Genomic DNA, 11,538 nt, shown 5'->3' with positions numbered 1-11,538 from the left:
AGTCTTAAAAGTAAATGCAAAGTGCGTGTTGGGAACTTTAATAAATCAAGAATCTATATATTCTTTGGTGTGGCACGTGCCGTTAGAGGAGAATATGCTAAATTAGATTGTATTTAATAAATTATTAATTTTTTAAATATATAAAAGATATTTTGATGATTAAATAAAAAATAAATGTTGTAAATGGGATTTTTAAAAACACGTACACGAATGTTCTGAAGGTTTATTTTTTAGAAGTTATATTTTAAATTTATCTAATAACTATCTATTTCTAAAATTAATCGACTAAAATTCAGATACGTATTATAAAAAAAATAAAAATAAAAGTTGATAGACAAATAAAATATTTTAAGATAGTGTCGATCTACTGAAAGAAAGAATAATAGATTCTCGATGTATACAAATAGAATTGATTAAGTTTTTTTTTATAATATGGTTCGTTCAACTAATCTATATAGATCATTCGATATTATTGATTTTTTATAATATATTTAAATATATTTTATTTTTTTTTATTAAACTTTTTTAATATATATATATTTATTATAATTCACGTCGGGTCGTGTAATATATTTCAAATTTTCATTAAAATATTTTAATTTCATTGATTTTGAGAGTAAAAGGCCTTGGTCAATTATATTGGAGTGCACGATCAAATTCTTAAGGAGAAATTGAAATTCACATTTATTGTCTCACGCGCACTCGTGCAAGATCTCGTATAGCTGAGTTGTTTATGATATAACAGAGTTGTAGAAGAGGAAAAGGATTCGAATCTCGATGAAGTTGAGATAATATTCTCTTTCGTCGTGATCAATTGTAATTTCTCGATTCACTTTCTTATAAATGGTAAACTGCCCTGAACTGACCCATTTAGATTTGCTTTTAAAAGGAATTGATAAAATTTCAATCTAATTTATTTAAATTATTTTAATCTGACAATCCCAATTATATTTAAACAAATCTAAAATTAAGAAGGTGATTTAGATATTAATAATGGTATTTAATTTTTTAAAATCTAGAACGGTATCAAAATTTCAATTTTGATTAGAATAATATTATTTTAATATTGTATCGATGTTTTCATGTATAATGTAATTACCTATAATATAAGTCAAATAAAATTGTTTTAAATCTTTCCATCCAAAAGGTTACATGGGTTCAACTCAACGAGGCGATAGAGGTTAAGTCAAGTTTGACCAAGCATTAGCTGGTTCAGTCGGCGAAATAGAGATTGTGTTCATCAACGTGAATCACGTGGTCCATTTAGTTGTTTGATTAAGTTAGTTGGATCTAATGATCTAGCAAGGTAGATTGGTAGAATTATAATATCAAGGTTTAGTGTAGCGTAGTTGTTTCACAATCTATTACATATCTAATTTATCTTTTTATAGATGGCTGTAGGTACTTGATGATGTGAATTCAACAGAGTCAATTTTTTGAAGATCATAATTTTTGACTCGGATGTTAAAACGAGACGTAATCGATTACTAATCGAAACTCTTTCAAAGATGGAACTTATATTCATTATTTTTGGACCTATCAAATATCATTTAGTGCCGTTTAGAAGATCTAAATATTTTTTTTTACTATTTATAATATTTTTTTTTAAGATTTGAAAGTATTTTTTATTTTTATAAGTTAGAATTTTATTTTAAATCTATTTAAATATATATTTAAGTTTTAAGATAGTTTTGGATTAATATTATTTATTTTCGAGTTTAATTTAAATTGTTTTATTTTTTTTTTTATTCATATGTAAATCTACAGATCTAATAATTTCTATTATGAGACCAGATTATGACCTTTTATAGCATAGGATTATAATAAAAATTATTATTTTTTATAATATTCCTGAAACCAAATTAAGAAATAGTTTTAAAGCTAATTGTTAGTTAGTTAGATAGTTAGTTAGTGTAACAATGCCATTTTTGATTCGCCATGAATTGGAATTGGACTTGTTTTTCTTTATTTGGAAACTGGACTTGCTTTCCTCGCAAGCTTTGTTTCTTCCAATTCCAAAGAGAGAGAGTCAAAAAAGGCAAAGAATATTAAGCTGTAAATTTGCGATAATAACGATGATAATTATCGCTAATAATAATTGTTTATGTTCCTTCCCCCCACGAACTGCCTTCTTTCTTTATCCAGCCCCGCAAGCAAACCCTCGCAGAGAGAGAGAGAGAGAGAGAGATTGAGATTGTGACGGCTCGTGAATCGTGATCATTGCAATCGCTGGTTGATTTGGTCTCATCGAATTCCCCGCGGTGTTCGGGATCTATCCGTTTCGGAAAAATCGCTTTGATCTTGTTTATTTGTCGCTTCCGATCGGTGTTTATCGTCGCAGGCGAATTGGGCTTCTTCCGGATTGGCGCAATTTTCAGGCGTTTTGAGGAATTTTTTCGTGAATTTTGCAGTGAGGGTTGTGTTGAGATTGGGGGATTTGAGGAGGAAAAAGTGGTTTTGAGGTTGGATTTTTGGTGGCTAGGGCTTCGATTTAGGGGTGGGGAAGATGAGCTCCGGGTCGATGGCGGCGTCGACCACCACCGCCGAGGACGTCGTCCTCGGGAAGAAGCTCCTGGTGCATGTCGCGGAGAACGGGCACAGCTTGGAGTTCGAGTGCGACGGCTCCACCCCCGTCGAGGCCATCCAGCGCTCCATCGAGGTCCACTGCGGCGTCGCCTTGGTCGAGCAGCTCCTGCTGTGCCGGAACACCTCGCTGGATGGGCAGCAGACGTTGTCGTACTACAAGCTCCCCCAGGACGACCGCGAGGTCTTTCTCTACAACAAGGCTCGGCTCCACGATGACTCCCCCAGGCCGCCCCTGGAAGCTATCGAAGTTCCCAAGCCGGCCGTCCCGCCACCGCCTTCTCCGGCCAATGATTCGCACCCTTTGGACAATGCGCACGACCCGGCCCTGAAAGCTTTGGTTTCCTACGAGCGTCAGTTCCGTTACCATTTCCAGTTCGCCAACGCGTTGTATGGCTGCTCTCAAGCGAAGTTGGAGTTGTGCAAAAGACTTCTGAGGGAGCAGCAGGTTCAGGGGAGGGCTCTGGACACTGCTCGCGGCAATCTTGAACACACATTTAAGAAGTTGCACCAGCGATATACAGAATTCATTAGGAGCTTTACCCAGCAGCACAAGAGCCACTCTGACCTCCTCGCCAACTTCGAAAGGGATGTGGAAAAGCTTCGGTCCGTGAGGCTCCATCCGAGATTGCAATCTAAAAACCGCAAGTGCTTGCTCGATCTTGTGAAGGAGGATGACCTAAGAAAGTGCATGGATAGTTGCTTGAGTCTTCACCGGCAGTTTGAAAATCAAGTTTCACAGTTGAAAAAGGGTTTTATGGAGCTGAAGAGAAGGTTTGAGAATTTAATCTCATCTATGAGCTCAGCTAGTTGGGGAGAGTTGGAAAATATGATAAAAAATCATCAGAAGAGTCTTAATGATCTGAAAACTATAATGCAGTCACTGAGGTTAGATTTCTGTTCGTATGTTACCATTTTCTGCTACTGCAACATCCAACTAATCCAATAGATTGAAGTGAATCAGTTATAGTTGAAGGTGTAATGGGTATAGAGAGACGAAAGATAAATCTATTTAATGGAAGAAATGATTATTTAATTGATTTGAATATTACTTGTGATTAATCTTGCATACTCTTAAGTAGACGGATAAAATCTATGTAGCCAACCCTAAGTAGCTGCGTCTTTCACATCTTGACAATGATGATGCCTATCAATTTGGCGTATTAGGATATCTAATTTCATGTGTAGAATTCCTATTGCTCTTATCTTAAGAAGATTGCCTAGAATAAGCGACTAATTACAATATGTGGATCTGAATGTTCTCTTTTATCTCATGAGAGTAAAACAGCAAACAACAAGTCATGTGTCCCAACTATTTACCATTAGCTAAAGCTAAATGGGTCTTACCCCTCGATTGATCCCTATGTGAGACTATGCCACCAAGAATGCCCAAGATAATTGAATCACTTGTAATGATGTTAAGAATATTTTCTTTGGTCTTCATATACCCTCACATCAGAATTTAATTGATAATTTTGTGTTACTATGAAATTATCCATCTTTCAATGTTATTGTACCATATTTGCTTATTTCACATATTTTATCAAGCTACGCTCAAGTAGTTGTGAATACTAACATATTTTATCTCATCTTTCCTAGCAACTACTTGTGAATATTAACTTTTACTATTTTGTCTTTCCTAGCAACCAAATATATTCATCTCAACAATCTCACCTCTGTTAGATCTTAAATATCATTTCTTAACTGTTCAATGCTTGTTAACCTATAAAGCATAACTAGTCATTCCAGATTCTTTTAAATTAGTTTAACTAGCATACAATGATATTTCAGATGCTCCTTTGACCTTTCCATCTGAACAATCCAATCATTTCCTTATTATTGTCATAACCTCATCCCACTCTTCTTATTGAAAAACTCTGCCTGGTTGTTGGAATTTGATCTGCTTAAGTATGGACTAGCATTCATATTTAGCAATTTAATTTGACTTTTGAATTTAATTTTCTGGTTGTTGTGATTATAGTTTAGGACTTTATAAGACCGGTTTCTCAGACAAGTGATTGTTCCTCCTTCTCACATTAATATAAGCTGTGTTTTAGATAGCCCAATTGTATTATACTTGATTTAATGAACCTTTGTAGAAATTGTGATTGTCCAAAACATCCAGGGGTCACTGAACCTCACAACTTCATGTTTGCTTTTCTCCTATGTGTCAGATAAAATTGCTGTAAGATTTCTCTGCACCGAGATAAGTTTGCCTCCTCATTCCACCTTTATGTAGCATAAAGAACAACAGTGGTAGTATAACCAACTTAATCAGGTGATACATTGTCAGAATCAGGTTCTTTACAATTTATGTCTTTCATTAAACTATCTCATGAATCATGATGATATTAATCAAATTATATTATTCAGCTTTTACCATTCCGAAAAGGGAATTTTGGTTAGGCTGCAGACTGTGTTCTGCTTAAGATGGACTTCTAGCCGTTCATTTTGAACTAAGTAATCTTTATGATCACCTACTAGGCCATGCTCTTCAATAAGATCCTTTCTCAAAGCAAGATATTTTTTGTTATTTCATCCTAATATCTATAACCAGAGTTTTAGGCGACCCATAGTTATCCTACTCCATCCAACAAACCTTTGTAGTAACTTTGAATGCCCACTAGAGACGTCTCTGAAACCCACTACTTAATTTCTGCCTTTATCCTTCGAGCTTCAGAAAACATTGCCCTAATAACTATCCTGGCTGAGATGGGTTTTGCTTTTCATTTGACCTCATTTTTAGCTTTATGAATAATAGTGGTACTTTGACCACTTATCTAGGTCATTTGTATAAGCAGAATCTTTATTGGAAAAGGGTCGAGTCTGAATGGATATTATGTTATGGAATACAGTCAGAACACCGAGCAGTCATTGGAGACTTGCTAAGTTGTCAGTTATTTTGTCGATACATTTTAGTTTTTAATTTCCATTGAATGGAGCAACGATTTTTGCTTTCAGGAATTCTCTCCTGATGCATACTGCTTGCTGATGACAAACTATTTCTTTCTGCACTTCATTTGTCTATTTTCTTGAATGCTTGTTTGAATGTAATGTTGGATTTTATGTTTCTTTTGCAGTAAGGATGTTGAAACTGCTAAGAAGCTTGTGGATGATTCTGATCTGTCACTTTCTCCCTCACTTCGCCCTCATGATGCTGTGTCAGCTCTTGGTGGAATATATGATGTGCATGAAAAAAATCACCTTCCAAAAATGCAGAATTGTGATAATGCCATGTTAAAGTTACTTGATAAGTGTAAGTTAAAGAAAAATGACATGAATTTGTTGGTCCATCTCAGTATGCAGAAGGTTAAGTTTGTTCAATCTGGCATCAAAGACATGATCAATGAGCTTCATGCATATCAAGAAGTAATGGGGCATCAAGACCGGGAGTTTGAAAATGTAAAATTTGTCAATGGTGTAGGACAAGCATATAGAGCTTGCCTTGCTGAGATTGTAAGAAGGAAATCTTCTTTGAAGTTGTACATGGGCCTGGGTGGACAACTGGCAGAAAAGCTTGCAACGGAGAGGGAAGCTGAGATTAGACGACGGGAGTCCTTCTTTAAAACTTGGAGTAAATACATACCGAATGATTTATTAGCTACCATGGGATTGTTTGATTCTCCAAGTCAGTGTGATGTGCACATAACACCTTTTGATGGAAACTTGCTGGAGATTGACATGGTAGATGTAGATCGTTTTGCACCAGTGTCGTTAGGAGGATTGATCTCTATGTCTGAGAAGCATGCATCAGAGAAAGATTTCTCTGCTACATGTAGCAGCAGCAATATCACTAAATCTGAAGAAATTTCTTTACAGAGTGGTGAGAAGGTTCATTTTCTCGAGGTTTGTGAATCGGTGGATATTGCTGGAACTAGTAGGCTGGAAGTTGAGAATGCACAATTGAAAGCTGAACTTGCTTCAGCAATTGCTATGATCTGTGCACTCAATACTGATACCGGATATGGCTTGAATGAATTCACAAAGGATGATATGTTGAAAAATCTGAAGGAGAAGACAGTTGAGGCGCTTAAATTGAAGGATGACTTTGCCAATCATCTTCAGTCTGTGCTGAATATGAAGCAAGAGCAATGCTTGTCTTACGAAAAAAGGATCAAAGAGCTTGAGCAGAGATTGTCAGATCAGTATGTGCAGGAGCAGCAAAAACTTGCAGGTAAAGATGTTTCAGATTCTAATATGTCCACCATCAAGAATGATACTCAAAAGTTTGGTATTTTTGGAGATGGGGATGCTCACATACCTTACACGTCAACCATGACTATGGATGAGGTGTCTAGCACTTTTGGTTTGTTGGACCCAAAGATGGATCATGTTTATGGACAAGCAAGTAAAGCAGCTGAAGTTGGAGATGAGAATATGAGCGATCTTTCTGGCACACTTAATTTGCATGCTATCAACTCTACACACAATTTAATGGATGCTTCAATGCTAGAGCAACCTCGGGATGAAGGCAAGGTTGACCCTCTTGTTGATGCAGTGAAAATGATGACATCCCAATTGACCATGGCAAAGGATTCATCCAGTATTGGTGCTGGAACTTCTGAGAACATTTTACCTTGTGAAACTTTTGATAAGACACTTTTGGAGTCCAAGAATAGCGATAGCCTTGTGATAGGCCTGCAAAACGCCCTGGTGGAGAAGTCAAAGAAGTGTGATGAATTGGAAAACAAGCTCAAAGCAACTACGGAGGAGGTCAGCTGCCTCAAGAAAGAACTGGAGATGAATCGAAGCCTACTTGATGAATCACAGGTTAGTTTCTAGAATAGTTGATAATTCCACTTGAATATATAGTGCATATATGTGGGTTATGTATCAACGCAATAATGTTTATATTGAGAGACATGCATCTCCTTGAGCTATGATAAGTTGCTCGCATCTACTCTGTTTACAGTTAATAGTCATGTCTTCTCTAAATTCTCCACTTCTTGTTGGGTTACGACTTTCTATTTGTTAGACCGATACCTCATTATCGAAGCTATCCAACAAATCCCAATAGGTTTTTGGTAGTTTGTGTACTGAGCTCGTGTAAATTCTCCATTTGTCTTTCAAGCTTTCTGTTTGTTTGCGTTCAGAAAATTTAATACCTAAATTAATATACATGCAGTAACATGGTTATGCAATATAATAATAGGTTGATGACTTTCGATAGGCATATATTACTACAGCATGTGGAAAAATAGGATTGACGAAAGTTCTTAATTATTCAAACATGACACCAGATGTGTGTTCAAGTCCTTCTAATGTCTCTGATTAAACAAACTTAAGTTATAATTACATCAATCCACATGTTGGGCTTCAACTGAGTTATAGTTCTTCAAAAAGGTTGTGTGGGGTGCATATGCAGCTGTCCGTGTAGGCAGATTTGGAAGGGGACTGTAGAATAGCTACATATGGTGGCATGATCTATATGGTCGACATGTAAAATTGAAAAGGAAAAAAATCTGATCTGGTTCATTTAACCAATTTAGATTGAACCAAATTAACCTTAAAAATCCTAAGTTACCTTATTTGTTAGATTCTGACTTTTTAAGTGTTTTGTTAATCATTTGTTTTAAGCCGATCCCACCTAGTGGAATAAGGCTTGGTGGTGGTGGTTGTTGTTAATCATTTGTTTTGCAAGCGATCTGCACTTTAGATATTCTACATTGTTGTTATAAGTCGAGTTCTTTACTTCTAATGATTCACATTTTATTTTGTGGAAGTGAAAATTTGGTGTATTGATTAACAAAGTTTGTTATATATGTTAGTTCTCTTTATCAATACAAATATTTCTTGATATTGACTCCATATGCTCCCGCATGCTTCATATATTTTATGCAGTGGTTCGATCGCTTACCGCTTGTATATGCTTTTTGAAACCTTGAGCCAATATAATCAGTTCACTTAAGAAAAAACAGAAGGGTGTTTGAAAAAGAATGTAAATTAGAGACCTTGATATGTGCTCGTCTTGGATTTCTGTGACACCTGATAGATGCTGGAATATGATACTGATTCTCGTGAAATATTTACTCGCATCATGTTGTTTCTCTTCATTGTCGTGACGAAAACATTATTGATATGAAATATGCATCCATGTTTTTTTCTGTTTTAATTTTGGAGAAACATTCATGGATCTGAAACACAGTAATGATTTCGAAATTTCATAGTTAATACATCTTACAAAATTTTAAATTTTGCTCACTGCAAGATGAACTGTGTCCATCTGGAGAATTGCCTGCATGAAGCAAGGGAGGATGCCCGCACTAACTTGTGTGCGGCGGACAGAAGGGCCTCGGAGTACAACGCTTTGCGTTCAAAAGCTGTTAAGATGCATAGTTTCTTTGAACGATTTCGCAGTTGTGTTACTGCTCCTGGTACTGTCGCCAATTTCGGAGACTCATTACGTTCTTTGGCTCAGTCTCTTGGCAGGTATCCATTGAAAGCTTTCTTCTCCCGTTTCGTTTAAAGTTCAAATACCACTGCTGAAAGAAACCTTTTCAGAACTCTTTTCCTATCTGAGTTGAACTGGCCATTTACAAGATCATTTTCCCATAATGAATTCTTTCTTTCGTTGGTCTATGTTTGATGGTACATGAATTAGTAAAAGCAAATTCGTTTTCTCAAGACGACTAACTGATCTATCTATTAGCTCGTATCTAAATCTTCAATTCCTTCTCTAAGCATTTGTTCTTCTTTTCGATTTCCAGCTCTCTCAGTGAGGATGAAGATGATGTTACCAGGGAGTTCCAAGCATGTATAAAGGTCTTTGCAGACAAGGTGACCTTTTTGTCTCGCCATCGCGCTGAGCTCTCCGAGCGCTGTTCAAGGGCAGAAGCTGCACACGGGAATCTCTTAGGGGAACTCAAAGAGAAGAACGAGCAACTTAAAAGCTTATACAGTAAACATCAACTAGAGAAACAGGTGGGTCGAAAATTCTTCTGAATTTTTCATAGCATTTTGTTACGATATCGATAGACCTACCATTCTCAGAAATATACTGCTGCATTTTTGTTTCTTTTGGACGAAAACATAAATCGGTAAGGATGTAATGTTGATTCTAGTTTGTAGCTTTTTGTTTTCGATTCAGTATGTTCTCAGAAATCTAAAATGAGTAACATTAGCGTTTACCGACTCTTTATGATTTGGTCTTGTAACATGAGTTATGCTATCTAATATTTCTTTTTGACTGCTTACTTTCAGGCAAACAAGGAGAAGATTGCTTTCGGTCGTTTTGAGGTTCACGAGCTCGCTGCGTTTGTCTTGAACCCCGCTGGACACTACGAGGCGATCAATCGAAACTGCCCGAAGCACTACCTCTCCGAACAGTCTGTGGCTCTGTTCAAGGAACAACATTCAGTCAGTCCAATTTACATAATTGGACAGATTGTGCACATCGAGCGACAAGTCGTACGGCCATCGGTGTCGCCCAGGAGTCAGCGCGGAGATCAGCTAGAAGCTTCAAACACCAGCGAAACCAGTAGCCGTCGGTTGCTCGGACCGACTGCTGCATCGAATCCTTACAATCTTCCCATCGGTTGTGAATACTCCATAGTGACGATTGCGATGCTACCTGACACCATTCATTCGGCTTCCTGATCTCGCCGCCGGAAGAAATGAAGGAAGATCAAAATTGTACATAACATAGAATTCTCTTTTGCTTCAGGGTAATGATGTATATATCTTATGGATAATAGCTTTGCACCTTCTTTGTAGATGGAAAGAACTTCCTCACTCTATTAGTTTGTGAATAATGTCTTTTTGTTTTCTCTGAAAGTCTTTCGATGCTTGGTCACTTGAATCGTAACCTACTGTTTCGACGATAATTCTGAAGGGCGTTGCAAATGTACCGATGATGATCATCGTTAATTTTAATTTTTATTTTTGAAGCAAAGAATATACAAATGTTTTAGCTTTCTAACCATTTTCTAACTATTGCTCCTACTACAACTCTAATGGGTGTTCCAAATGTGCATGAGCAACTACACGAGATCGATCGCAAACGTAACAATTAGAGGGGAGTTTAGCAAACATTTTGTGTATATGATATTAAGGATGTTGCAAATGCATCGACAACCACACGAGACCAACCATGAATGTAACAATAAGAGGGACTTTACCGCAGAGCTTGCGAGCAAATATTTTGCAATTAGAGGGGAGTTTAGCAAACGTTTTGTGTGTATACAATAGTAAGGGATGTTGCATATGCATCAATAACCACAAGAGGCCAACCATACATGTAACAATAAGAGGGACTTTACCGCGGAGCTTGCGAGCAAACATTTTACAATTAGAGGGGAGTTTAGCAATATACGATAGTAAGGAATGTTGCAAATGCATCTACAACCACATGAGACCAACCATGCATGTAGCAATAAGAGGGACTTTAGTGGGGCATAGTTGAATTGGTTATAACGAAGCAGAGTTGTAGAAGATGACAAGTGTTCAAATCTTGGCAAAGCCGGATAATATCCTCCTCCGTCGTGGCCAAGGAGCAGAGTTACAAAAGAAGACAAGGGTTCGAATTTCGACGAAGTCAGACAATACTCTCCTCCGAACTACAGTTTCTCGACTCCTCACAGATAATCGTGGAGTTGACCGTGTGGGGTCCCACCTTTTGTAGAAAATAAGAGGGACTTTATTAAGGAGTTTGCGAGCAAACATTTTACAATTAGAGGGGAGTTTAGCAAACATTTTGTGTATACAATAGTAAGGGATGTTGCATATGCATCGACAACCTTAGGAGACCAACCATGAATGTCACAATAAGAGGGACTTTCCCGCGTAGCTTGCAAGCAAACATTTTGCAATTAGAGGGGAGTTTAGCAAACGTTTTGTGTATATATGATAGAAAGGGATGTTGCAAATACATCGACAACCACACGGACCAACCATGCATGTAACAATAAGAGAGACTTTATTGCGGAGTTTGCGAGCAAACATTTTGAATTAGAGGAG

General features: G+C 37.0%; 1 protein-coding gene across 1 annotated transcript; it reads left to right on the top strand.

Annotated features, from left to right (window-relative positions):
- Positions 1-2,188: 2,188 nt before the first annotated feature.
- LOC141848072 (autophagy-related protein 11) lies at positions 2,189-10,361 on the top strand. The gene is made up of 5 exons (XM_074736190.1): positions 2,189-3,471; positions 5,664-7,353; positions 8,792-9,012; positions 9,291-9,504; positions 9,784-10,361. Exons 1-5 carry the CDS (start codon positions 2,507-2,509, stop codon positions 10,177-10,179), a joined length of 3,486 nt encoding a protein of 1,161 aa, XP_074592291.1. The 5' UTR covers positions 2,189-2,506; the 3' UTR covers positions 10,180-10,361.
- The last annotated feature ends 1,177 nt before the right edge of the window (positions 10,362-11,538 follow it).

Source organism: Curcuma longa, chromosome 16 (genome assembly GCF_044706935.1).
Source record: "Curcuma longa cultivar G26 ecotype Majalengka, Jawa Barat chromosome 16, ITB_CL_G26_1.1, whole genome shotgun sequence".
In the NCBI taxonomy this organism is placed as follows: domain Eukaryota; kingdom Viridiplantae; phylum Streptophyta; class Magnoliopsida; order Zingiberales; family Zingiberaceae; genus Curcuma; species Curcuma longa.
Note: the sequence above shows the minus strand (reverse complement) of the source record. Positions and strands in the feature narration are given on the sequence as shown.

What these genes read in the sequence shown, in the direction of transcription:
- LOC141848072 (XM_074736190.1), top strand. Translation starts at nt 2,507, where the DNA reads ATGAGCTCCGGGTCGATGGCGGCGTCGACCACCACCGCCGAGGACGTC. An exon ending in TTGGCTCAGTCTCTTGGCAG is followed by an intron (nt 9,013 to 9,290) that starts GTATCCATTGAA and finishes TTCGATTTCCAG; the next exon opens with CTCTCTCAGTGAGGATGAAG. An exon ending in AACATCAACTAGAGAAACAG is followed by an intron (nt 9,505 to 9,783) that starts GTGGGTCGAAAA and finishes GCTTACTTTCAG; the next exon opens with GCAAACAAGGAGAAGATTGC.